This window comes from Bacillus rossius, chromosome 16, assembly GCF_032445375.1.
Source record: "Bacillus rossius redtenbacheri isolate Brsri chromosome 16, Brsri_v3, whole genome shotgun sequence".
NCBI classification, from domain to species: Eukaryota; Metazoa; Arthropoda; class Insecta; order Phasmatodea; family Bacillidae; genus Bacillus; species Bacillus rossius.
The window spans coordinates 26,450,324-26,477,711 of record NC_086343.1 but is presented as its reverse complement, the minus strand read 5'-3'; the positions used below and the strand labels follow the sequence as shown (position 1 = coordinate 26,477,711).

The window sequence follows — 27,388 nt, the reverse complement described above, 5'->3', positions numbered from 1 at the left end:
TTTAATACACACGAAATCTTTATTGATATTTGAAATTATTTTTACGTTGTGCAAATGAAAATTATTTATGAGATATATATACAATGATAAAAACGTAATTGAAGAACAATTGTTTTTATTGAAGAACATCTTGATAAAACTACATTGCGTGTGAATCGTCTTATCAATAATCTTTTAATGAATTTTAACGACATACTCATGAAATCAAAATTGATTTTCAGCGATAAATTGAATATTTACTTAATAGGCGAGGTAAATAATTCAAATTAGGTAAGTAAAATATTGATTAAAATCTCACCAATTAAATAAGAATTATAGCTTTTCTAAAATTCTAAAGCCATCTTTTGGTGAAAAATACAAGTGCACTTCTTAAAAGATATAACATTTTTGTTCTAAATAAATTCAACATGAAAAGTTACAAAAATATAAAACCTTTGTAGATTTTGTAGATTATTTAAAAATATATATCGTTTTAAGTCTAAAGTAAAAATTTAGGAACTGAGAAATATTTTAGGAAAAATTTAAATTTACATTAGTAAACCCAAAACCATTAATAATATTATTTCACTGAAGTTGACACCGGATAGTAGATTTGTTTTTTAAAAAAAATCACGTATAACTACTTGATGACGCACACAACGTACAGAAACGTTTCTAGGTAAAATAAAAGTTTTAAACAGGGATATTTTTTGGGGTTTTAAAGGAGCAGCTTCGCAGCCAGAAAAGTTGTCAGGACTGACGCCAGTCCGATGGGAAGACCCAGGAGCGAGCGCGAGACAGACCCCGCGCTGGGTGCGGTTGACAAAACCGGTGTCGAAGTCGACGTCGGCAACGCCGTTGTGGTGGTCGGAGTCTCCGACGCTGGCGCGGTCGTCAATCTCGATGTTGGACCAGTCGATGTCTTCGACGTTTGCGCGGTCGTCAATCTCGATGTTGGCGCGGTTGTAAGTATAGATGTTGGCGCGGTCGTAATTCTTGACGTTGGACCAGTCGATGTCTTCGACGTTGGACCAGTCGATGTCTTCGACGTTGGCGCGGTCGGCAGTTTCGATGTTGGCGCGGTCGTAAGTCTCGACGTTGGACTGGTCGTAAGTCTCGATGTTGGACTGGTCGTAAGTCTCGATGTTGGACTGGTCGAAGTCTTCGTCGTCGGCGCGACCGTGCTGGAGGGGAGCAGAGAACTCAGGTCCCACCGCTCTTCCCAGGAGACGTTCTGCAGCAGGGGCGAGTCTCTACCGAGCAGGGTCGAGAGCACGTCCGTCTTGAACGCCCCCCTCGCCGCGTCTTCGATCTCGCCGGCGTCCACAGACTTCCTGGCCCCCGACCCGGTGGCCGTGGGTGTGCCCGTCAGCAACCTGCCGACGGGAGAAACATTTTTTAATCCATTTTGGAAATACGCCATTGCTAAGCACATGTCTGTCTGTAGAAGAAAACTAAAGAAATACCCAAAAGAGAAAAACAAAAATTAAGCAAAAAAAATTGCTGTTGTCAACAGGATATAAACACCACATAATATTCCATAACAGGAATATGGTCAACAAACAAAGAAAAACAAAGAAAAATGGACTAAGAGAACCAAAAAAATTCCCCCAAATGATGACACCACCAAAAAAATTCAGCAAAACAGTTGAAACGAGACCAAAACACGAACAAACGAAAAGATTAAACAAACACAATAGTTATCCAAAACAGAAACAAGCGACGTTTCGGGAACTACTATCTGCTCCCGTCCTCGGGCAGAGACGCACATGGTACGAAAACACAGGTGCGACTGATAATAGATAATATTTTGTAATCCAGTCACGCTCGAATAACTGGAAGCGATACATGATCATTGCAGTGTGTCGTACAATCATTTTTAAGGTAAATAGATTTGCCATCGTTTAACTCATCGAAGCGAACTGAAGTGCTTCATGTAAATGCAACACATTAGCTACACCAGTAAGGAATTTCACAGAATTTTCATATGGCATCTTGACTTCTTAAAACCATTATTCAATGGCTATACTTTAATAACAACCATAAATCCAAAATATAAAATATATGCACTTTAATTCAAAAATAACCTGCACGATCTGTAATTTTATAATTGATTAGGTAACCACTGATGGTTGTCTGATGCTTATATAGTAAGGTTTCTAGAAAACTTGGTATCCAACAGAAACTGGTTAATAGTATTTTGCTATTAATAACTAGACGAATTTGTAATTGCAACTTCATGGCTTCTTGACACAAAAATGGTTCTCCACGCCTTATTTATTACGTAACAACAGATTTAAAATAATGGATTTTGAAACGTTTTCTTATAACCCCATGATATGTAAGGCAACATCCAACCCACGTTGTTTGTTTGTCATCTAAGGTCATAAGCAGTGGTGGGCCTTTGTTTGAGGGGGTTGGAGGAAGCTGAGCCATTTACTTTTTCAGACCCTAATATTTTGTAGAGAGACTAACCGGGGGGTCCAATAAAAAGGAGAAAAAAAAATAATAAACTTCTGGACAATGTTTTATCCTTAAGTAGTTTTGGAGTTCTTTCTAAAAAAAATTATTCTTGGATTAGTTTGATTAAAACTAACGATCAAATTCCGATAAAATCGCGTCATTATATGTGGTAATAATATATCTTCGATGGTTTTTCATTATATTAAATCATGAAAACTCAATTGAAATCGGAAAAAAAATGTATTTTTGTGAACTTTAAAGTAGATGTGATTTAAAAAATTATTATTATTCCACTTAACGTCCTTATTCCTCACAGAAAAAAACTGGACTGAAATGACCGTAAGAAAGAAAATGTGCAGGCGCGGTCCATGAGCGTTTGTCCAGCCTTAGTGCTGTTCCTACCGCTCGGACCGGATCAGATATAGGACCGGTAGCGACTCTCACACGAATGGCTTCAGGCTGAACTCCTCTACAGCAACGGTGGCTGCCGATGCGTTCTCGTAGTCCACGAGAACCGCCAGTTGACCCGTCAGTAGTTCCACGTCCCCTTGGGCAGTCCACGACGAGTCCTTGGAGTGGAGGCGGAACAACGCGGTGTACTGGAACGAAAAACAACTACATAGTAAAAAATTGGTTGTCTGTAAAGTCGGTTTACGGACGATAGTTTAACGTGACAACGTCATAACAAAACATTGATGAAATGATTGCATTCTTTTATGAATAAAATTGAATCATTTTAATTGAATTATCACTATTTTGTATGGATACAAAGAAGGAGTGAAATGAAATATACAATTTGATTGGTAAATTTATTTTTATTTACACTCATTAACTCAAATATGTTTATTACTCTAACGAACAGATTATTTTAACTATAACTTTTATACGTGTTTGCTATTTAACTTCTTCCAATCTGTGTTATTTCTGTTAAGGATAGGACGATGATAGGAAAAGAAGGAAACGAATGGGAGTGTTTCAAGTTTAATGTGCCTCGAAAATTTTCGCTTTTATTGGAGCCGTTTCATTATATAGTTTAAAAATTTACTCTGCCATTGAAATGATTCGATAGTCGACGTAGCTGCTCCGGCAACGAATTCTAGCGGCGGGTGTGGAAACTACTGTATTCGCTCGTTGAAAACCCAATTTGCGTTTCTTTATCAAACTCTGCATTATTTTAAAGAACACTACGTTAAATTTTTGTACGAGTTTCTTGTTGCAAGGGTATTTGCAACATGAAAACACAAGTATGTGCTCGTTAACGAGGTCAGATTTTACACATCTCTGGCGAGAACTGAAGACTCGCCCACGTTTTGTTTTACTCAGGTTCCGTATACCACGAACCTCAAGCTAGTCGGTGATGCTGAGTTCTTTAAGGCTTTCAACAGTAGTTAAATTTGGTAATGCCTACGTGCAGTTGGTAACGGTAGTAGCTAATACGTTTCAAACGTCTTCGCTGCTCTGCTGTTTGGTGGCTTCCCTGGTGTCTTCCGATAATCTCCTCAAATTTGGTTAAAGATTTTTATATTCACAAGGAATAGGAGTGATTTTTAAGTAGTTTTAAGTTACATTTTAAATGTGTTTTGAAAATTTTCTAATTCATATGTTAGTCAGAAACGTAGAAATACCTTCCCTAGTTTGTATTTAAGGAGAGAAGACGTCTGCTATTTTTTTTTGAGTTGTTAGCCCAATTGGAGTAAAGGCCGCCAAGAATAATTTCAGGAATAATTTTGGCCAACTGCTATGGAAAATTTCTGTAAAATCTGTTGTTAAGTATTTTAATTTTTTTAGGCAACTAACCAACATGAAATCTTGCAAATCTTTCAAATTTTTTCTCCTCTTACCGTGACACCGCCGAAACACACATCTGCTACCACTCTGCCGGCGGTTGCATTGATCCTCTGGAACGTTGGGTCTCCGCTGATCTTCAGGTTTCTCAAGCCCTTGAGAGTTATGTCTATCGTCGCCAAACCTTCTGCTTTCTGGAACACAAGTACAGTTCATGCCCACTGGTCGACTCCCAAAACTATATTCGAATGTTATACACATTTTAACAATGGAATTTCTTATGTATTCAATCATCTCGTCCTTCTATGCGGCATCAAGAAACTGCACATTTAAGGGAAACTGTCTACAGTAGGAATCCGTTTCCGCATTTTCCTGGAGTCATTTTTCCCTGCATCTCGTAATGTGCGTCTAGTATGGACTTTAAATTCTACTCAAACTGGATATATTTTGGAAGCACTGAACATTTGTTTGAACGCTGATTCCTACAAAATAAATTCGAAATAGCAGTTATAGTGACATTGTATTTAAACCTTTTTTAATCCTTTTGAATGTATGAAGATGATAAACAAGATTGTGCATAGAGCACGGAATAAATAAATTGGTGTGTCCGGTCACCCTTTACAACCGGTAATGTTCATTAAGGTTTTAATTTATCAGACTAATAAAATCGCAAGTTTTAAACTGTGCACGAATCAATCTTTATTTTGAATTTTTTCATAGATAATAATTTAAGTCATTGTGAAAATTTTTATTCAAAACGTATTCATTTTGGCGCGATTTTTGTTTGTCTTGTCACATTTTTGACCTTCCGAAGCAGTTATCAGACGTTCTTTAACTTCGTGGTATACTTAATTGAGATAACGTATTGCATCTTACTACGCAGGTGCATTTAACATTCGCCTTTGTCAAATATCTACTATTTAATTACCTGTTGCTGTTTTAGTATTAGTATTTATATTTTATGTTATGTACTGTTTCTGAATGGTGAATCCTTTGAATATTTGACTAGTTGAATCAAAAAATATATATATAGCTCAAAAACTAGCCCTAAGACAAAAGACAATACCTTCAAATAATGTATTATTTATATAGGCTATTTAAAACTATATGTATCAATTTGCTGCACTTTTACGTGAATTAAAGGAAAATCCTACAAAGTTATGTAAGGTGAAATTTCAGTACAAGCAACTTAAGACAATCAGTTCAGAAATTATCTTTCAAAGAATTGTAATTGCTTTTTATCAAACAATTGACGAGTGAGAGTTAGACATTAGATTCAAGATAAGATTTGGCATTGTATTATTGCGCACAGCTAAAAGCTTCTTAAGGCATCATTGTTTACAGACATTCTTACCTTGAAAATCCTTATATTATTATGTTTATGTCACTGTATTGCTAAGGTGAAACACACATAACGTTTGCTCAGTAGTTTGGCTGTGTGGAAAATAAAATAGCAATTTGCCAAAATAATTCAAGAAATAAGTTCATTCAGAATATCGTTCTTGAATTTTTCTTTGCCCAAATGCTTTAAAAAAATCGAAGCAGCTGAAAAGTTTCCGAATAAGTTTATATTCGTTTTCAGTTTGTTTTAACGCGCGTTAGTTTTAAAACGAACATTAGTTCTAATGTTATATTTGTAAAATTTTATGTTTCAGGAAGCGAAAATTTATATTTACTAAATTAAATTTTTTAACCAAAAAGAAATGAAAATTAATTGACTGAAAATTTTTATTTCCGTTGTAATTAGTTGTGGTTGATCACCACGAGTTCATTAATTAAGTAAATTGTTATCGTTGAACATGTTTTATTGTCTTATTTATGTCTTTTTTTGTGCTTATTCTATGATACAGTATGGCTAAACCTGAAGAATTTTAATAAATAGTCGATTTAACCTGACTCGTATTGCTAACTTGCGTTAGCTACTGAGATAATCTAGTGTTATCTGAAATGCTTCCCAATTCTGATTTAACATGCACTTTGCAGAAAACATTAAAATTTTCTTAATAATACCATGTTCTGTATTATACTTTCAGTTCCATTAAAGCAATTCTAACTTACTACTTAGGCTGTAAAACAGGTTCAAAATATCTTGACTCAAGATGTTATTTTGGACATACGCCACTGCTTGTTACACTGTATTTTATAACTATTATCTTAAGAAGCCTACTGTTTTCATCTGGTATCGTAGTGGTGTCCCGAATAATATGTTTCGTCACATTGCTGGGTTCACCTATGCGTCTCTGTGTTGTCGTTATCTGTTTAGTATATCATCGTTGAGTTCGTATATTTTTCGCTCTGTTGTCCAAGGAATACACAGTCTCGTTGCTACTGTCTCGTCGTTTTATACCACTTTGTCTGCCTGTGCTGTAATAATTGGTTGACTAAATAGTCACACGGGAATTATTTTATGTTATCTTGTTAACTTTTTGAGATCGGCTGATTCTGTGCGTTTGATGTTTCACAGTGTAACCAGCAACGGCGTTAAGACCAAATTACCATCTTGAATCTATCTTCCCAATCGCAAGAATAATTTAAAGAACGTATACAAATATATTGCGACATACTGCTTCGAGTTTTGAGCTATCTCGCTAAAACTAGTATTTTTTTCATTTTGAATTACAAGTCGTGTTTTCAGTAATTTATAAACATGGCTAAACCATGAATTCTTTACGATTTTACAGGAAACAAATGTTTAAAAAAAAATAGTGCCAGGAGTCCCTCCGAGCGGAAGAAGTTAAACTTCACTGTTTACTTCGCTGCATAGCAAGAATACCACGCGCATGTGCTTGGGATCTACCGACTCACTCTCTTTCTCTCTCCTACTTTCTACCTTTGTGTATCTTTCTTCCTATCTCCCTCTTGCGTTGGAATATTGGACGCTACTCGTTGCTAACGCTCGCGCTGGCCTGTAACAGGTATACTACGCGCATGCGTTCGAGTGGCACGCATTCACTCTCGCTCTGTCTCTTTCTATTCCCCCTCCCCAGGAGCGTTGAACGTATAACGCAACAGTGCTTTAATACCCCCTCCATGGTAGCGTTAACCGTTTAACGCAACCTTGTTGGAAGTCGCATTAGAAGTTTCACTTCAAAAAAAATTTAATCTGGCCTTCGTTCTGTTTCAGTAATCAATAGGCGTTGAGGTGACTATGTTAAGATTATCCAAGTGATACCATAAATATTTAAAACTTCTTCTTACGATTTTAAAGTTTAAAACAACCGTGATGCAAAATTTAAAAAAAAAAATATTTTTTTGCACGTAGAAACTTAACGTTTTGGTGCCAAACTATTAGTGAGGTACTAGTAAAGAAAATGCGCGTACCTGATAGAGTTCGTCTTCTGTATCCGGCATTTTGTAGGGTAGTAACTCCAGGCTGGGGAAATGTTTGAGCGACTTGTTCAGTATATTGCGGAATATTTGGTCGACCTTCTGAGTCGCGTTCGTCAGCGAGTCGTCACGCCTGCCGCGGCCGCGAAGTTTTTCGACACCGGGGTGTGTTTTTTCCCCTCCGCGCGGTGCGCCGGATCTGGCGGACGCCGGAGTTGTCGCCACGTGGTCTGTGGCTCCGAGGTGGTTTCGGCTGGGAAGTTCTGCGTCAACTGAGGGTTCACCCCTCGTGGTCCTCGAAGGATCCGCAGGTTGTTGCTCAGCGGAGGTTCCGGAGGCCGGGGTGCCTGATCTGGCGGACGCCGGAGTGTTCGCCACGTGGTCTGTGGCTCCGAGGTGGTTTCGGCTGGGAAGTTCTGTGTCAACTGAGGGTTCACCCCTCGTGGTCCTCGAAGGATCCGCAGGTTGTTGCTCAGCGGAGGTTCCGGAGGCCGGGGTGCCTGATCTGGCGGACGCCGGAGTGTTCGCCACGTGGTCTGTGGCTCCGAGGTGGTTTCGGCTGGGAAGTTCTGCGTCAACTGAGGGTTCACCCCTCGTGGTCCTCGAAGGATCCGCAGGTTGTTGCTCAGCGGAGGTTCCGGAGGCCGGGGTGCCTGATCTGGCGGACGCCGGAGTGTTCGCCACGTGGTCTGTGGCTCCGAGGTGGTTTCGGCTGGGAAGTTCTGTGTCAACTGAGGGTTCACCCCTCGTGGTCCTCGAAGGATCCGCAGGTTGTTGCTCAGCGGAGGTTCCGGAGGCCGGGGTGCCTGATCTGGCGGACGCCGGAGTGTTCGCCACGTGGTCTGTGGCTCCGAGGTGGTTTCGGCTGGGAAGTTCTGTGTCAACTGAGGGTTCACCCCTCGTGGTCCTCGAAGGATCCGCAGGTTGTTGCTCAGCGGAGGTTCCGGAGGCCGGGGTGCCTGATCTGGCGGACGCCGGAGTGTTCGCCACGTGGTCTGTGGCTCCGAGGTGGTTTCGGCTGGGAAGTTCTGCGTCAACTGAGGGTTCACCCCTCGTGGTCCTCGAAGGATCCGCAGGTTGTTGCTCAGCGGAGGTTCCGGAGGCCGGGGTGCCTGATCTGGCGGACGCCGGAGTGTTCGCCACGTGGTCTGTGGCTCCGAGGTGGTTTCGGCTGGGAAGTTCTGTGTCAACTGAGGGTTCACCCCTCGTGGTCCTCGAAGGATCCGCAGGTTGTTGCTCAGCGGAGGTTCCGGAGGCCGGGGTGCCTGATCTGGCGGACGCCGGAGTGTTCGCCACGTGGTCTGTGGCTCCGAGGTGGTTTCGGCTGGGAAGTTCTGTGTCAACTGAGGGTTCACCCCTCGTGGTCCTCGAAGGATCCGCAGGTTGTTGCTCAGCGGAGGTTCCGGAGGCCGGGGTGCCTGATCTGGCGGACGCCGGAGTGTTCGCCACGTGGTCTGTGGCTCCGAGGTGGTTTCGGCTGGGAAGTTCTGCGTCAACTGAGGGTTCACCCCTCGTGGTCCTCGAAGGATCCGCAGGTTGTTGCTCAGCGGAGGTTCCGGAGGCCGGGGTGCCTGATCTGGCGGACGCCGGAGTGTTCGCCACGTGGTCTGTGGCTCCGAGGTGGTTTCGGCTGGGAAGTTCTGTGTCAACTGAGGGTTCACCCCTCGTGGTCCTCGAAGGATCCGCAGGTTGTTGCTCAGCGGAGGTTCCGGAGGCCGGGGTGCCTGATCTGGCGGACGCCGGAGTGTTCGCCACGTGGTCTGTGGCTCCGAGGTGGTTTCGGCTGGGAAGTTCTGTGTCAACTGAGGGTTCACCCCTCGTGGTCCTCGAAGGATCCGCAGGTTGTTGCTCAGCGGAGGTTCCGGAGGCCGGGGTGCCTGATCTGGCGGACGCCGGAGTGTTCGCCACGTGGTCTGTGGCTCCGAGGTGGTTTCGGCTGGGAAGTTCTGTGTCAACTGAGGGTTCACCCCTCGTGGTCCTCGAAGGATCTGCAGGTTGTTGCTCAGCGGAGGTTCCGGAGGCCGGGTCGCCGGGAGTTCCGTGGTCCTCCGCGGCGATTGTGGTCCTTGCGGAGGTCGTCGTGCCGACGGCAGCGGCTCCTGTACTGATGTCCGGCGCCGCCGTCGTCGCTCTCTCGGTGCAAGCGGCTGATATCGCGTACATGTCCATTATGTCTATCGCGACTCCCAGCACTGTGTCAAGCTTCAGCTCCAAGTCGCCGAGCACGCGGTCGTTCATGGCCCTCAAGAGGGCGCTCGACATTTCCGCCTTCCGGAAAATTGTGTTGTCCCCCTTTGCGGGATCGACCACTTCAACCGATGTATTCCTGCGGGAGAGAAAAAAAAAAAAATTAAAGGCATCAAAAGAAATTAAAAAATATATATATATATATATATTATTTACATCACAGATGGAAGGCACTTATTTTTACATAATCCGGATACATAAAAAAAATACTGGATTAAGTTTTTAAATTTTCGGAAAATTATTTCTATATTCTTACGAAAAAAATTGGCTTTCTGTAGGGAAATAGGTACGCCTATATTTGACCGGCGCCTTTGATTTGGACCACAGGTCTATACAGCACGTTTGCTGAGTGAGGTGGCATCTACCGGCGTCAACACGAACCACTTGCACAAACGAGCGCTGAAATGGACGCGGTCTCTCGGTGTCTGATGGTGAAAGTGTTTTTGGTCTAATTAAAGTAAAATTTTACAAGTGTTTTTTTAGAGAAAACTAGTAGTGCAGGGAGAAAATAGTCTTGATTCGTATCCAGCACCCATTTTCACTTAAATTCGACGTTTAATATATGACAATACTATTCGCACTGTTAGTTCAGTCATAAAACTTGTGAACATGGCCGAGTTTCCTAATTGGTACCGCTTCGAGTCGCCTTATTTGAACTGATCCTATTGACGGAAAATTTTATTTTGAAATAAACCTGCTAACATACTATAGTTATTAAAATTTACTTTAGCAGAAAATATTCTCATAAGTGTAAATGAGTTCCTTTCAAGAATTTAAAGTTAAAACATAGTATAAGTCACTTAAATTCCTATAAACCTAAAATCTACACATTATTAACCAATTGTTTTATTGGCAATGGTAGGCATACAATCACAACCTTATTAGCAAAATTAATAATGAATTTACGTTCAGCAGTTCTAATTTGTAATAAATTTAAAGTAAGTTAAAATGACTCGAGGACAGTAGAACACTGTAATAGACTAGTCTTAGTGTTTTATTTATTGGATTTTTTTTAATTTTATGTTTTCTTATGTCTTTTAACCTTATTTTTAATTTTTAAATATTATTTTATATCATTTTAGTTTGCCTTTCTTTAAGAATTGATTAATGCGCAAAGTACAGGAAACGGAACTCAGGACAAATTAGCATGGCAGTTTCAGTATATCAAAATAGTAATCACGGTCTCAATTTTAGAAAATTTTTCGAATTTGCGAAGCTAATGACTTGGATGATACAAGATTTTACTACTTAGATGAAAGTAATTCTGTACTGTGCAAAGGAAATCGTTGAAAAAAATTGTGGGACATAAAGGAAAAAAAAAAACCAATAGGTACACTTTCAAATGGAGAGCGTGGAGCTAACACAACAATAGTTTGTTGCATCATTTTAATATTCAAAAGGCTGAGGATTGCGAACCAAATATTTCACAATTTCCGAGTCAGGGTACAAAAACTCAGAAATTTTTATTTGGTGGCTAAAACATTTCATCAATATTTACACCCACCAACTGAAAGAAAAAAAAAGGGGTTTGGCTGTGTCATGGACACAACCGTGTGTTTTACGTGAATATGTCTATTTGTATTTGGCTTTTTGACTCTTATATATTTTTGATTATAATTTTTTAACACACATATATTCACTGTAACTAATTTACACTAATGTTTTATATTTGCAATCGATAGATTTTGACTAGAACTGGCCAATTTATACTCAAACGAATGTTGTAGCTTCTCCGAGTCAAAAGTTGAACTAAGTGGGAATCTCGAAACGCAGCATAATGACCTCAAAATGGCGGCGCTTCCCCGTCCACCGCGCGCGATGCGCCACAGTCCTCACTTAGCGTAATGCATTTTTTGATCCTTTAGCTATCCAGTGGTATAATTAAATTTTGGATGGAGATGATAGATAGGGTAGGGTGGGGTTATTTGAATCAAGGGGCTATTCGGATCAAAATAAGCTTATGGCCTGCTGGGCCTAGATCCTGATGCACCAGCAACGTCACATTCGAGCTTGCGTTTTAGAAGGAATATGTTGAAATATGTTCTGAGGAATTATTCTGATTGCGCTATTTAGAAGCCTTCTAAACCGCATTTGAATCTGTACAGGTAAGTGGTACTTTCCCTTGTTTTATACTCATGTAATTTTCTCTATGCAGAATATAAGGTCTGACGTAAAAATAAGTATTTCCTCAAAGTTTCTCTCTTCAGTGGTCACAGCGCCATTCTTTCTACACATGCTTATGATATAACTTGCGCGATCTGTTGATTTTTGGAGGAACTACTAGCCCTTTTCGAAGAGTAATCACAAGGGGCTATTTGAATCATTTTTAGAGGGGCTATTTGGATCAGCGTTGTTCGGACGTGGCACGACATCTTTATCGAGTTTGCACTGCAGTTTGTTATCTTTCGTGGAAGAATGAGTTTAAGCAGTTTACAGATAGCCACTGTGGCTCTACAAATTTGATACATTTATTCTAAAACACTTCCTACATCGCGAACTGCGTTGAGTGAAGTGTGTCTATCAGTGTTTTGTGTGTTTTTAATGATGCTGTTTTGACCTAGGATTACGTGAATAAATTTTTGTATGTTCGTAATATCCCAATACACACATTTAGGTTAAAATAATTCCAACAAAATTCAGAGCTATTTGTAAAAAATGAAGGTGGGGGAAAAATGTTTTTAATTTTTAAATGGGTTAAGTTTATACGTGTGTGCAAGTCATTAAATTAGCTTTGTTTGCTTTTACCATGCTATAATTTAATGTGCGATACTTTTGGACTCGTTTATAGCATTTGAAAAACAATATTCAGACCTTTTATCAAAACTTAAAGTGATTAATTAAAAACTCTTTTAAAAAATGCCAATTTGTTCTTGCAGTATTAACTTGCAAGCATGGCTTTACTAGAACTGGTATGGATACTCGCATTGACCCTACCTACAAACGCTGTCGAATTTGCCTTCTTATTAAATGATTTAGTTTCTGGTAATAACCCTAAGTGCCAATAGTGTCCATACCTGCTTTTCTAAGACTGTATGCTGACCTGTAACATAATATTACCAAAAGCTGGAAAAAATTGTTTGTTTTCCAATTGTTTTCAGATGGTGAGAAAATATAAATCGAAGGATGTGTATTTGAAGTGGAAAGAAGAAGATATGAATCAGGCCGTAGCAAGCACACTACAAGGACATCTGAGTTTACATGCAGCATCTGATCATTTCAATGTTCCATTCACCACACTTCAGCGACGAGTTTCACAAGGTAAGGACAAAGCTGCCAGGGGCGAAGAAATTACCCACATCAGACCCAAGGCTATTGGACATCCAACAATTTTTTCAGATGCACAAGAAAGGGATCTTGTAGAGAGATTGAAATCATTGAGTAATCGTGGTTTTGGCCTCACCCCAATCTATGTGCGCAAAGCAGTTTTCCAATTAATAACATTACTGTTCCTTGGAGTGACTAAGTGAAAATGGCCGGTGAAGACTGGTTTATGGGATTCATGAGTCGCCACAAAGATACCATTGCCCTAAGAAAACCTGAAGGTCTATCAAAAGCACGAGGAATGGGCATGAATAAGCAGGCAGTTGTCAATTTTTATGAATTGTTGAAAGAAGTTCAAACCAGTAATGGGTTTCAGACCCAGCCTCAATCAATTTATAATATTGATGAGAGTGGTTTCCCTATGAACAACAAACCAGCTAAAATAATCAGTGAAAAGGGCAAAAGAGAAGTTACTTCACTGACAAGTTTGGAAAGAGGCGAGAATGTTACTGTGGTCGCATGCTGTAGTGCCAGCGGGACTTTCATTCCTCTGTTTGTATTCTTTAAAGGACAAAGGATGCGTGAATAATACAAACAAGGCTTTCCACCAGGTACCCAGGTTACTATGTCTGAATCAGGGTACATCAATGAAGATCTGTTCATCGCCTGGCTTGAACATTTTGAAAACAATCGTGTCAAAGGAAAATGTTTGCTTATTCTAGATGGCAACATCTCCCACCATTCGATCGGGTGTCTAAATTTTTGCACAGAACATCAAATTGAGTTTCTTTGCCTACCACCTCACACCACTCATATAGTACAACCACTCGACAGAACTTTCTTCAAGCCTTTGAAGACATTTTATCACCAAGAAGCTACTTCCTTCATTCACACCAATCCCACAGCATCGATTACCAAATTTATTTTTGGTGGTATTTTTAATAATGCCTGGAGGAAGGTTGCCACTGTAGGCTATGCAGTTAAAGGATTTGAGTGCACTGGACTGTATCATTACAATCCTAACCGAATACCCGACCACAAGTTCCTACCTTCAGAAACTTTTGGCCCTAAACAAAATGAAACTCCTTCGTCCTCCAATCCAGGACCGTTCCACACAACAGCAGGCCCTTCAAATAAAACACCCTTTCCTTCCAATACAAACGTACAATCTTACCAATTGACTTGCTCTGAAATCAAATATTCAGAAGTTTTACCATCTCCAGTTCAAATGGCGCCAAAGAAGAGAAAAATTAACAAAAAAAGAATACTTCACTTCATCTAACATCACCCGAAAATATGAAGGAAAGGAAGGAAGGAGCAAAGAGAAAACTGTTGTTGGAAGAAAAAATAAATAAAAGATTATCACGAACATCAGAAGCACCAGCGACATGCCAAGAAAAAGTTAAAAAATATGTGAGGAAAATCTGTAATGATTCCAGTGACTCAAGTGATGTCCCATTTTCAGAAGACGAAGAAAACACACCATGTGGTTTCTGTGGAGTCCGGTATTATGACACCAAATCTCAGAAGAAGGGAGAGTGGGTACAATGTCAAGAGTGCAACATTTGGTATCATGAACACTGCGTAGGAGCTACTGGAGAAAAACAATTTAAGTGTGGAAAATGTGATTAAAGTACACAAAAATTCATAATTGTATGATCATGAGTGTTTAAATCCATTTTAACAGTTGTGTAAATATATAAATTTAATTTAAATTTCTGTAACCATTTATATTTTAATATTATATAAGTTTTTAGGGGGGAAATTCTGATCCAATTAGCCCCACTTCCTGATCCGATTTACCCCTCCTTTTCAGAAAAGTGCATTATTTACGTGGCAATCTGTTTTGTGGTGTGTTTAAAGTTATATGGCATTTTTCAAATCTTATATTGTATTTTCTTGTTAAGAACACATAGAAGCACTGTAATTTCAGTGCCTAACTAAAAATAATTAAATAGAAGTCTTGCAATTTGAGTCAAAAGTTGAAATGATTCAAATAGCCCCACCCTACCCTATGTAGCTGCAACACCAAACTGTATCCCCCGATTTTGCTATCATTCGTTTTTTGAATTGCCTCCCACTATGGAAGCAATTTTAAAGACGTATTCACGTCATAAGATTTTGCTAATGCTTGATGGTCAGATCGCACACAGCAAGAATCTAGAAGCCTTACTACTCGCTTGAAACAACAATGTTATACTTTTGCAGCTTTCTTCTAGTACTGCTTATCGACTACAACAACTAGACGTAGCCTTCTTCAAATCCCTCCAGGTCCACTATGACCAATCTGTGCAGAAGTGTTTGAGAACACATTCTGGGCTCACAGTTCCCATGTTCCAAGTTTGCAGGGCTGTTGGTAGAAGCGTATGAACGAGCTGCTGTCATTTCTAACAGATTCAAATGGTTTCAGGGAATCAATATTACGGCCAGTCAACTGCACAATGTTATAATGTCCCAAAATTTTACTGAATCGACTATCTTAAACCAAAGCAATGTAGCAGTTTGCAGTACATATACTTCTCTCACAGAGATATTTTATCCTGTAGAAAATGAAGCTGCTTAGCGGCAAAACATGACTGCAGAGAGAACAACTGTTAGGTGATTCATGCTAAGTGATGTATCACCTCGCCCACAGGTTGAAGGAAAGAAAGTGAAGGCGAGAGAGAAGTGCAAGAACAGCAGATTTATTAACAGCCTCATCAGTGCCAATGCGAAACGAGTGTGTCCGTCGGAAACATTGTGTTCTTCTACACATTCACATGCAGTAAAACAGGAAAGAAAAAGACAAGGTAAAAGTATGTTTTTCTGCAATTTTTGTGATGAGGTGAGCATTGCAGACATGATCCAGTGTGTGAAATGCAAATCAGGGTACAATCAAACATACTTGTGTCAATAAGGGAGTGAAGAAGTGTCAATAAGGGAGTGAAGAAGTATTTTTGTGTACCGTGTAGTGACAACAAATAATTTACTACATTGTAGTATCTTAAAAAGACTTTGGAAATATAACTAAAAACGTATTTAACATAAAATATGAAGATAAATACATTACGAATATCACTTGAAAAAATATTTTGCGACCAGTTTGAAAATTATATATTATCTAGCTTATTATATATCTTAAAGACAAAAATAATATAACCGTCTAAGTGGTCAAGTTAGAGAGACTGGAAGTCCAATTCAGGAAACCGGTTCCCTTAATTGAACCGTTTTCAGAGTGTTGAAAATTATTTTTTTTCCTGAAAATGTACAAATGATTTTTAACTCTCGCTTCGTATTATATTGTAGAAATATATGCTGAATATTAACCATGAAATAATTTCATGAAAACATATGTGTAATTACACGAAATTACAACATTTAGAAAACTGGTCAAATTAGGAGACTTTCCATAATTTGATTATAATAACAACTAAAGTACTATTTTTGATATTAAAAAAAAATTTCAGCAACTTTTGTCATGATGTGGCATCTATAAAATTTAAAGCTTTTTTGTGGTATAAAATATAAGTTGATATTTAACAATTTTATCAATTTTTTGAATCGATACAATATTTTTTCCTACTTTAAATGATGATTGAAATGTAATATGGTTTAAAAATTGGAAATTAATTATAATAAACTGCCGATAAGTCTATTTATAAGAGATAAGGTACGTTTTCGTAATTTGTAACTTATTTTACATTTTGGTATTTAATTTTTAAAAAAAATAGGAAGCTAAAGAGTTACGTGACAAATAACGCAATACGCCGGTGAGTTCGTGAAGATGCTTCATCAAGAAGCGATTGAACATTACGGGGCAGTGAAGCTGAAGCATCGGTCATGCCGGGACAGAAGTCACAAAAAAATAAATCGACCAGCTACCCACTTACTCCTTGCGGAGGTGGAAGTTGAACTTCCAGAAGTAGTAGTTGGGGAATCTCGTCACCAGGAATACGAGCCGTCCGGCCAGGCCCCGAAGCGAGCCCGTCAACTGGCGGACGGGTTCCAGAAAAGTGCCATTGTCGTACAGGTAGCTGAAGGAGAACTGCAGCAAAGCAGCAGAGCAAAGCTTCTTAAGGCCGGTCCACACGCAACGTTTTGTTACACAGTTATGACTGCGCAGGCAAAACTGTGCAAGCAAAACGTTGCAGTTTAGCCGTGTCCACACAACACAGTTTGCATCCAAGTTTTATCCTATCAGTAGAGACCTGCAAACTTCGCGGATTCATTCAGTGATAGGCTAGAATTCAAACACATATACCTCTTAGATAATTTTGCTATTGGCTTACAGTTCATTTGGACGAATCTCAACCAGTTATACACCCTCAACCAAAGAAGGGTCGAATCACAGACAAACCAGCTGAGACGACTTACAAGTCGGCAGCCAATGAACTTGCGTTATTTGCGCGAGTGTACAGGGGGTATGTGCAGTCTATCCTGAAGGCCATCGAAACCGCGAATTTTGCAGGTCTCTACCTATCAGTTGCGAGAATTCCTTACTTTGGCCAATTCTTTCCGGTATACCGACCTCAAAGAATTGATTTTTTTTTTTTGTGATTTTATCTCTGTTAGCCGCGATGTCAACCTCTTTGTATTTTTTTGCACAAGTGCTTCATACGCTTGACTTTTTTTTGTCCCTATCGCTATATTCTTTTGATTTGACCCGCCACAAACACGGTTAGGACTTGTACAGACCAATGAACTCTGTTAGAAATTCACGTGAACACTGTCGGAAATCGGTCATCGTTAAACATATTACACTGTTCCGGCACAAATACCCAGGGAGAACTGAGCCCCGTGTACGGAGAAGACGGAGGAAGTGTCCACACGCTACGACAAGTCTGTGCAGGTCGACTAAACTGCGCGGACATAAATGCTCTTGGCCACAGTTTATCTTCTCCGTGTTCCGTCTCCGCGCAGTTCACAAAACTGCGCAGTTTTCCTGTCTACACGCTACGTCTTGTCTACAACGATGTGACCTGCGCAGGTAAATCGTTGCTGAAAAACGTTGCGTGTGGACCGGCCTTTACGCTCGACGTCTTTGTGTCACAGTGCGTCTGCGAAGCTCAGTTCGCGTACTGCTACTTTCCCGCTGCTCCGGATAAGAAGAAGCTATGTATTCACACGAAAAGCTTTCGTCTCAAACAAACGGGAGTTTTCCAATAATTTATAAAAAAAGTTGTCTGTAAAGTCGGTTCGGACGATACTTTTACGTGATAACTAGAGCCATGCAGATTTCGCGAAAAGATTCCGATAATAGTTATAAGTTATAACACTGTATCATCGCCTGTGTTTCGTGATTGGGTGAATTTCTTTCAGGCGCATGTCGATTGTTACAACACCAATCACAGTAGTTCAGTGCGGAAGAAAACGCATCCTGAGCGGCTCGGTCAAAAAAAGAAACTACTTCTCTCGCAGACGGCCGCCAATCACAAGGAAGAAACCTCTGGTGCGGGTATACCTTGTTGCAGTCTAATCAGTGTTCAGATTTATTCACGAAAATTGCCTGTCCCTAGTGATAACGTCATAAAAAACATTGATGAAAAATTGCATACAAACCACATTAACTTTTCACTTCACTTTAAAAAATAGATGACTAAACAGTTCACGTGTAGGTTTTGTGCTGCCGCTGTCTCTCTTCTACTCGGACGCATCGGCCGATGGAGTGGAAGAGAGAGAGAGAGAGAGAGAGAGATGCGTCACAAACCGATCGTGCCTCTCTATCGCTTGTCCCGCGCTCTCGCTTGCACGCTCGGCTCAGGCGGAACGTGACAATGAGTCATGCTTTTTCGTGCGTGCAGCCGGCGTTCATCGATTTATAAGAAGTTATCACGTGAAAATAAAATAATGGTTCCTTTTTAAAAAAAATATTTAATGAAAATATTTGATAATCACCCACAAAATCATAAAAATAATTTATTTTAAATTAAATTGACAGTCTGTAAAATAATTATTTTTTTAATGAATTATATTTAAAACATTATGTGTATTTGAGGTTAAACTATATGATTATGTGAGCGAATGCATTTCTAATATTTAGTCATTAAAATTAATGATCGTGATTTTACTCGGCGATCCTGGTGAATCACGTCCTATAACGGCTTTTGGCAGAGGGGAATTATAAGTTAAATCAGTCAATATTTCTATTTAAAATTTCAACTTTATTAGCTTCGTACCTTTACTTACCGAACATCTCGCTATTTCCTTGCTTACCAGTAAACACAGCCTAACTATTCTTGCATTTTACATACATACCACTAAAATGAGAAAACATGAAGAAGCGAAAAATAGGCTTAGTTTAGGTATATGTTTACTTATTTATTTTACAAAAGATAGTCCAAATAACTTAAAATGAGTCTGGGTTTCCGTTTAGGGTTATTTTAGTTTTGGAAATGTCAGACAAAAAAAAAGGTTGTTAAAATTTAAAAATTTATTTGGAGAAAAACAAAATCCCCGTCACTCAAAACTAACCTCGTGCATCCACAAACTAATTAAGCATATTTGTCTCTTGTTTCGAATGTGAAATTTTTCGAAAACGGTACCGCTAGTAGACATTTTTCAAATGTCACTTGCAATGCACCAAATTATGTTTGTCGCTAAAACCAAAAACCACGTTACGTTATTTGCAGAAACTGTCGACAGAAAATCCGACATAGAAGGATACGGAGACAATTGGTATTTATACTGTATTAAAAAAAGTTCAAATAACACACACCTTAAACTTTTCCATTATTAAACCACTTAACGATCATCATACATACTTCAAACACTGTACGTTTAAATGCTTTATTAGGCCTTTGCAGTCGCATGCACTTAAATTATGAGGGTTATTTAGAAGCAGTATATGAAAGGGACTCCGAACACAGGTTCAAAGTTGTGTAGTCGTGGAGCCGATCCACCATCTTTGATTGTGTCGATACGGCGGTCATCTTGGATGACCTTTGACCTTGACCTTCAAAATTTGCCAAAAGTTCTCCAAAATTGTCTCAAAACTCCTCCAAAACAGACCAGAGAAATATGCAATTTTTAGGAAGAAAAAATTATTCCGTCAAAATATCTTAAGAAGCGTAAAATTTTCCATCAACAGGAATTGAAAAATTGTTAATTATAAACTCCTCAAAGCTTTTTTTTTTTTTTGTTTTTGAAAAGAAAATTTTCTTTGGTGTTCTGGTTTCAACTTCGTAAATGTTCGATAATGCGCTGTAATCGATATAGTGTGGCATTGTCGTGGTGCACATCGTGACGGACTAAATGGCTTTGAAGTGCAGCTTATTTTTTGTTAATACATCTGTGGAAGTCATAGACAAGACACGACGCGCATGAAAGGAACCGCCGAGTTGTTGCGGGAGGTTCCTCGGGAAGCCATCTTTTCACAGACGAGAGAGCCAAACGCCCGATCGTGCATCTTCGAGGTTAATTTTTTTTTGTTCATTGTAAATAAATATACAACTCATGATAACTAATGGTCAATTAGGTTAGGATAGCTACATTAAAGATACTGTGAAATCATGTAAACGCGGTTTCCCCCAAATAAACACACCTGTTGTGGTACGGAGAAAAAAAATTGGTTATCTGTAAAGTCGGTTTACGGACGATTGTTTAACGTGACAACGTCATAACAAAATATATTGACGAAGTTATTGCATACTTTTATGAATAAAATTGAATCATTTTTATTTCAATAATAAAAAAATAAATACTTGAAATCATGCTAGTAATCAGATTTTTAAAATGCAAGAATAATTAACCTTTATTGCCGAAATTGCTGTTTTAATAAGCAATGAAAACCACATTAACTTTTCACTTCACTTTATAAACAGTCGACGAAAGAGTTCAACCGTAGATGTAAGTTGCGTGCTGCCGCTGTCTTTCTTCTCCTCGGACGCATAGGCCAATCGAGCGGAAGAGAGATAGATGCGGCGCAAGCGTGCAATGAGCGTAACGGAACAATTTGCGTGACGGGACACTTTTTTTTCATGCGTGCAGCCGGCGTTCATCGATTTATTAGACGTTGTCACGTCAAAAAAAGGAAAAGCGAGCACGAACTTCGGGGAACTTCGGGTGCGGCTCTCCCGTATGTGAAACGCAGGCTGCCCGGTGTTCCTCGAGGTGTTCGAGGCTCGTGCTTACGGGGAGAGCCTCGAAGGCTGTGTCGACGGTGACGACGGCGGTGCTGCCCGTGCAGTTGAGGTCGACGTCTGCGGGCAGGTTCCACGACGAGAGGTTCCGCAGGGCTCCTCCTCGCAGCGACAACCACCCGTCACTGTGCTGCGAGACACACACACACAACACAACACCAAGCTTTAGGTGACACCCTCTCACGTTTACATCAGCACGTCCTACGACGAGGGGGACGCACCACAACGCCCAAATACCACAACGCCGAAAACCATAACGCCGAATGCCAAATTGACCACAACGCCGACAGCTAGAAAACTGCTGTGTACCACAACGCCGAAATACCTTAACGCCGAAAAAATGTAATTGCAGGACTGCCACAGAGGTTAGGTTAGGTAAGGTTAGCACACAAATTCATTCAGTTGTTTTTCATTTTGCTCCTGTCACCCCCCCCCCTCCCGCGACAACATTTGTCTGCTTTACTGTATTTCGGCGTTGTGGTACACGGCAGTTTTCTAGCTGTCGGCGTTGCGGTCAATTTGGCATTCGGCGTTATTGTACGTTCGGCGTTGTGGTATTTTGGCGTTGTGGTAACGACCTCCTACGAGCCACACACTGAAAAAAAAAAAGTCCGTACTTTTAAAACAGATACCTTCGGAAAAAAATCATTGGGCCGAGAAATGGCGATATTGTAACTTTCTATAACGCATGACTAGTCTCGTATTTTTATTGATGTTTCATTCCAACATTTTTTAAATTTTATTTTCAAACCATGAAACTATGTTCGAAGGTTCAATAATTGGACTTTATTATTTTTTATCGTGCTCACTAGTGTGTGCCATTAATTCTGGGCAGTTGTTCAGGGAACGCGCTTTACAAATAACTTGAACATTTGGAGTTACTGGGTCAACACAAAGCATTAAATACCTGGGTAAGAATTCAAAACCCAGCATTACTTCGAAAAAAATTTTGTAGTGATAAAGTAATTTTTCCCATGTAAATGTACAAATTTTACAAATATACCTGATTAAACCTAAGCTACTTTTCACTTCCGAAATGTTCACGCTGATGTGAAAAAAATCTATATTGAGAATTTTACGATAGCTGACATGACACAATGTTTACATAACCACGAAATGAATAGAAAAAATAAATATATCCTGATTTATTTTCCCTTGCGTAAGTCGATACTCTATAAATTCACCATATTTATAAAAATTTAAGAATACCTAAACATTTTAGTTGTAAACTTACCTTAACGAGAGTGGTCGAAGCATTTGTGATGTTTGCCTCATCCGGCCATCTGTTGCTGGCTTTCTTCAGCAGTTCGTCCAGTCTTAGACGAAAAAATGAAGCCCAGCTGAAAATAAATACTCATGTCAAGTAGTTTGTAATATTTCAGTGTACGGTATCCAACATTCAAAATGTACAAATTCATAAATTCATCATTATCTCGTATTTTTAATATTTTTATTTAACTTAAAATCTCGGCAAATGAGATGTCATTGATACCTCGAGAAACCGCCCGCTGTAACTCCTACGTGAGGGTGTCACCTAACAAATACTAATGAGGGAGTTGCTTATTGGCTTATGAGAAAAAATTGGTTGTCTAAAGTCGGTTTACGAACGATAGTTTAACGTAACAACGTCATAACAAAACATTGATGAAATAATTGCATACTTTAATGAATAAAATTTAATCATTTTAATTTTAATAATAAAAAACAAGTACTTGAAATTATACAAGTAATCAGATTTTTAAAATGCAAGAATAATTAACCTTTATTGCCGAAATTGTTTTTGTAATAAGCAATGAAAACCACATTTACTTTTCACTTTACTTTATAAACAGTTGACGAAACAGTTCACGTGTAGATGTTAGTTGTGTGCTGCCGCTGTATTTCTTCTCCTCGGACGCATAGGCCAATAGAGTGGAAGAGAGATAGATGCAGCGCAAGCGTACAATGAGCGTAACGGAACAATGTGCGTAACGGGACACTTTTGAGTGCGTGCAGCCGACGTGCATCGATTTATTAGACGTTGTCACGTCAAAAAACATTTCAGAATTTTCTTGAGGTAATTTCAGGAATCTATGCAAAATCGTATCTAGATGGCCAGACCAGAATTCAAACTCTAATCTTCTTGAACACAATTTCACTGTTTTACCACTGTGTCATCTCACTTCGTAACAATGATTGCTTAGAACAGTGGAAATATAAAACACTTTAAATTCCTCTATCTACTTAATAACACTCTAACACTGGCTGAGCAACAACGCACAACATAAACCGTTGGTTCCAGAAGCATGAAATGTTGCAATGGTGTTCCTTTAATAACGTAGGTGGGCACAAGAAAGAATTTTTGAAAATTCATCCCCTAAGTGGTTTTAATGATGGATGAAAATTTTCATAGAATGTTGTCATTTTTGAAGTTATAAACATGGAAATTGGTGTTTAGGCTTGTGTTTATAAACTAAAAGTCTGTTGTTTCAGCGTTTTCGGTAATTCATCAAAATGAGGATCAAATACATTCTCATCGGGCACGTGGCTAGTATTTTTATGAGTTTTTAAAAATAAATTAACATGAAATTTTAAGAAAATTCTTATATTTTGCAATCACTATGTATAAACATTACTAATATAAATTTATATGGGTTAAACATGTAAAATAAGGTAAACGAAAAACAAAACTTGCATTATGAAATAAAGTAAGTACAACAATAAATTTTCTTGGAATAATTTTTTTGAAATTTTTTATTAGGTATTTATTTTTAATTGGTATTTGAATTCAACTAAAAAGTAATTTAGATTTCAGATAGAAAATATTTTTATACTTAAGTCTCAGAAGCAAATTCATAATTATTAGAAAATCCTGAGAAATCCTGATTTGATTCTAAGATAAAAATTTTTTTTACATACATGTACCTACTTATATGAGGACCTAACACCTATCGCAAAACATTTTAAAATTAATTGTATTTTATCTATAACCAGTCATGTATTTAATTTTTCATATGTAACTGATATATATTTATATATATAGGCCTATATTTTTGTATTTGTTTTATTCAGATGATAAGTTAATATTTTTGAAGAAAAGAGCTCAAGAAAGTGTTCATATAAAAATTCCAATTTAAAAATATTGATAATGAAAAATAATAGGATTTTTCAAAGTAAAGTTAAAAAAAATACAAATGCGGTTAGTTTAATATACTTACCGAAATGAAAATCTTGATAAAATAAACAATATTTTCCGTCTTAAGTTACATAATTTAAAGTAAAAAGCAAAAGAATAAAATTTATCAAATAACAATCGTTATTATCTTTACATGACGGACATAAAAATGCATTCCAAAATAAATTTAATAGTGGTACAGTGCAATAATATTTCCATTATAAAAGTCATTTCACATTTTACAATTCAAATTTCACTTCAGAATAGGCTTGAATGCAATAAAATTCATATATAATAGGGAAACAGGTTCTTTAAACCAATTAATTTCCAACACTTTTATTTGGTTTTTATTTGGGGAGACTAAATTATGTTTAACGTACAAGATTATAAATTTAAGTTTTGGGCTAAACTGAAAAATGAATTCAAATTATTAGTCTTTATAATTATTCATGCTCCATGATTTATATAACGGCACTTTGTGGAAACGAGATGAATGTAAGTTTTCAATGTAATGTTTGTTAACATATTTGTTAATTTGTTTGTTAACACCTTTTGTTATCAACAGAACAGTTTGAAGCTTGCTTAAATCTATGTTCACATTGTGTACGAATAACACAATGAGACACAAATTATATCATACAAATCGAATGCAGGAATGGTTTATTACAATATGTCTTGAAAATTTGTCGAAAGTTTATTTAATTTAAGGATTTTTTTTTATTAGAAAATTTCATACTGAAAGATTTATTAATGGATTGCGAATGTGCACTACTGTACAAAATTATAGTATCAGTGTGTAGATTACTTATTTCATTTTAAATTTGTGGAAATATACTAGAAATTTATAAATATATATTTTAATAAATGATAATGTATAATGTATTTATATTTGCAAAAAGTAAATGAGTTTTAATCGTTCTTTCCTTACTGGACTGTCTACGTTTGCTTAATATTGTTTCTAACTGTGGTTAGAGGAATTATGTTAAAAAGGTGTAATTATTTCTATTTGCTAATGCGAAAAAGTGTATTTACTATTAATATTATGTTAAAACAATTTAAAATAAAAAGAATGATAATAAAATATCAAACGAGTATACGATTTTAAATTTTTTTTACAATAATAATGTGTTTTCACAATCACGAACACATATTTGAGGACATCGTAAATGAAAAGAATTGAAACCTAGTATTTTTTTTTTTCATTTTGAAATTAAATTTTTTCCCTTGGAACATATCTATAAACACTCATCTGCTGAATACTTAAGGAAATTTTTATACGCAATTCTAATGCTTATAATAATGTTAAAACGATACATGCCAATGCTTAGAAAGTTTTTAATTACAGTTAATCAGTACGTGTTAAAGAATACCATTAGGAAAAAACCAATGTAAAGTGGATTATGTGTTTGTAACAAAAACAGTGATCTTCTATGAAACAAAATCGACAGTATTTGAGCTAACCGTGAAGTTAACTTTTTGAGAATCTTTGCGTTTTTGTCTGCCCCAAAGTGCGTCGTAAATAATGTATTTTTCAAACAAATCCAACACGGCTGACCATCGAAAACCAAGAAAACCAAATAACTAAAAATTTAGTAGTTATAGCATTAATATATAATTTGTACTAAACTTGTTACCGTTTCAACTAACCCCCGTGATGATGAAACATTCACAGGAATTACCTATCAATCATTCGGTTAAATTAAAATTGTTCACACAAATAAAACTAAATGTGTCGTCAGCTTTGTGCACACCCAGTAGGCGCAGATAATTGTTAGCGTTCGTCAAAATTTCGCCAGCCTGTGAACTAACTAACGTTTTTACTAATTAAATATTTTTTTAATAGTAAAATAATTAATTTAAAATAAAAATTCACAATAAAAACAAAACTACTAAACATAAATGTCCATTATAAAGCCTATATAACATCAAAAAAAACAAAAGTTATACACTAAATAAAGAGGCTAATCCCCTTTATTCTTATGCGCAGAGATCTGTGTGTATTAGCAAACAGAGATTGTGGATCTCCGCGACCGAAACAGTGGAGTCCGTGCTCTTTGCAGCTAGGTTAGGTTCGGTTAGTTTAAGTTTAGGTTAGGTTAGGTTAGGTTAGGATAGGTTAGGTAAGATTAAGTAAGGTTGGGTTAGGTTGTGTTGTGTTGTGTTGTGTTGGGTTGGGTTGGGTTGGGCTGGGTTGGACTGGGTTGTGCTGGGCTAGATTGGGTTGGGCTGGGTTGGGTTGGGCTGGGTCGGGTTGTGTTGGGTTGGATTGGGTTGGGTTGTGTTTGGTTGGGCTGGATTGGGTTGGATTGGTTTGGGTTGGGTTGAGCTGGGTTGGATTGGGTTCGGTTATGTAAGCAGGAGCCGAACGCACTCACGTATCTCTGCCGGCGGCGGAGGTCCCCACAGAGACGCTGGCGAGGAACAGTAGGAGAGAGACCCTCATTGCGACACGCGTGTCAGCGGCTCTTTTGACGCGCTCAAACGATTGTCACGATTATCTCTCCAGCGATTATATCTACCTACTAGGCAATTAACGGTGACGCACTCAACCTTAACCCCCCAACTACCTTAAAAAAAAACTTTAACACATCTCAAGTGGATTCTTGAGCAAAATATGTTTTTGTTTATTTACCGCCAGGTGCCTGCTTTTTGTGTATCACCAACAACAGCTTTGGACCAGCTGAACTATTGGATGCACCTTATCGACGTGCTTACACGAACGAATGTGTTCGCATAGTCTGGAATCTCAGTTCGCTCTTGACACGATGGACCTTAATAATTGTGAGCCCCTCGCCTTTGGTATGATGGGCGCGAAGGTAGATTTTTCATTTTTTCCTTAGAAGGAGTTAGGAAGAAAATAATGTTACTTATTTCAACCTGCCTGACACTGTCACGCTATTCTCAGGTCTCAAAAATAGAAAGTTGCTGGTTGTAGTCCCTTTTTAGATACGACTGTTGGGTTAAAAAAAAAAAAAAAAAAAAAGGTTGTCTGTAAAGTCGGTTTACGGACGATATTTTAACGTGACAACGTCATAAAAAAAATTGATGAAATGAT

The 27,388-nt window shown here is 38.3% G+C and overlaps 1 protein-coding gene across 1 annotated transcript; it reads right to left on the bottom strand.

Annotated features, from left to right (window-relative positions):
• Nucleotides 1-26,809, bottom strand: LOC134540214 (mucin-2-like). Its single transcript, XM_063382807.1, has 8 exons — nucleotides 26,709-26,809; nucleotides 22,414-22,519; nucleotides 21,172-21,309; nucleotides 16,932-17,086; nucleotides 7,549-9,880; nucleotides 4,284-4,421; nucleotides 2,887-3,041; nucleotides 1-1,355 (listed from the first exon to the last, which is right to left on the bottom strand). Exons 1-8 carry the CDS (start codon nucleotides 26,774-26,776, stop codon nucleotides 698-700), a joined length of 3,750 nt encoding a protein of 1,249 aa, XP_063238877.1. The 5' UTR covers nucleotides 26,777-26,809; the 3' UTR covers nucleotides 1-697.
• Between the last annotated feature and the right edge of the window lie 579 nt (nucleotides 26,810-27,388).

Bases quoted from the DNA above. Each gene is read 5' to 3' on its own strand.
- LOC134540214 (XM_063382807.1), bottom strand. From the start codon at position 26,776: ATGAGGGTCTCTCTCCTACTGTTCCTCGCCAGCGTCTCTGTGGGGACC. The intron at 22,520-26,708 runs GTGAGTGCGTTC...ATTTATTTTCAG, and splicing joins TCCGCCGCCGGCAGAGATAC to CTGGGCTTCATTTTTTCGTC. The intron at 21,310-22,413 runs GTAAGTTTACAA...TGTGTCTCGCAG, and splicing joins CTTCGACCACTCTCGTTAAG to CACAGTGACGGGTGGTTGTC.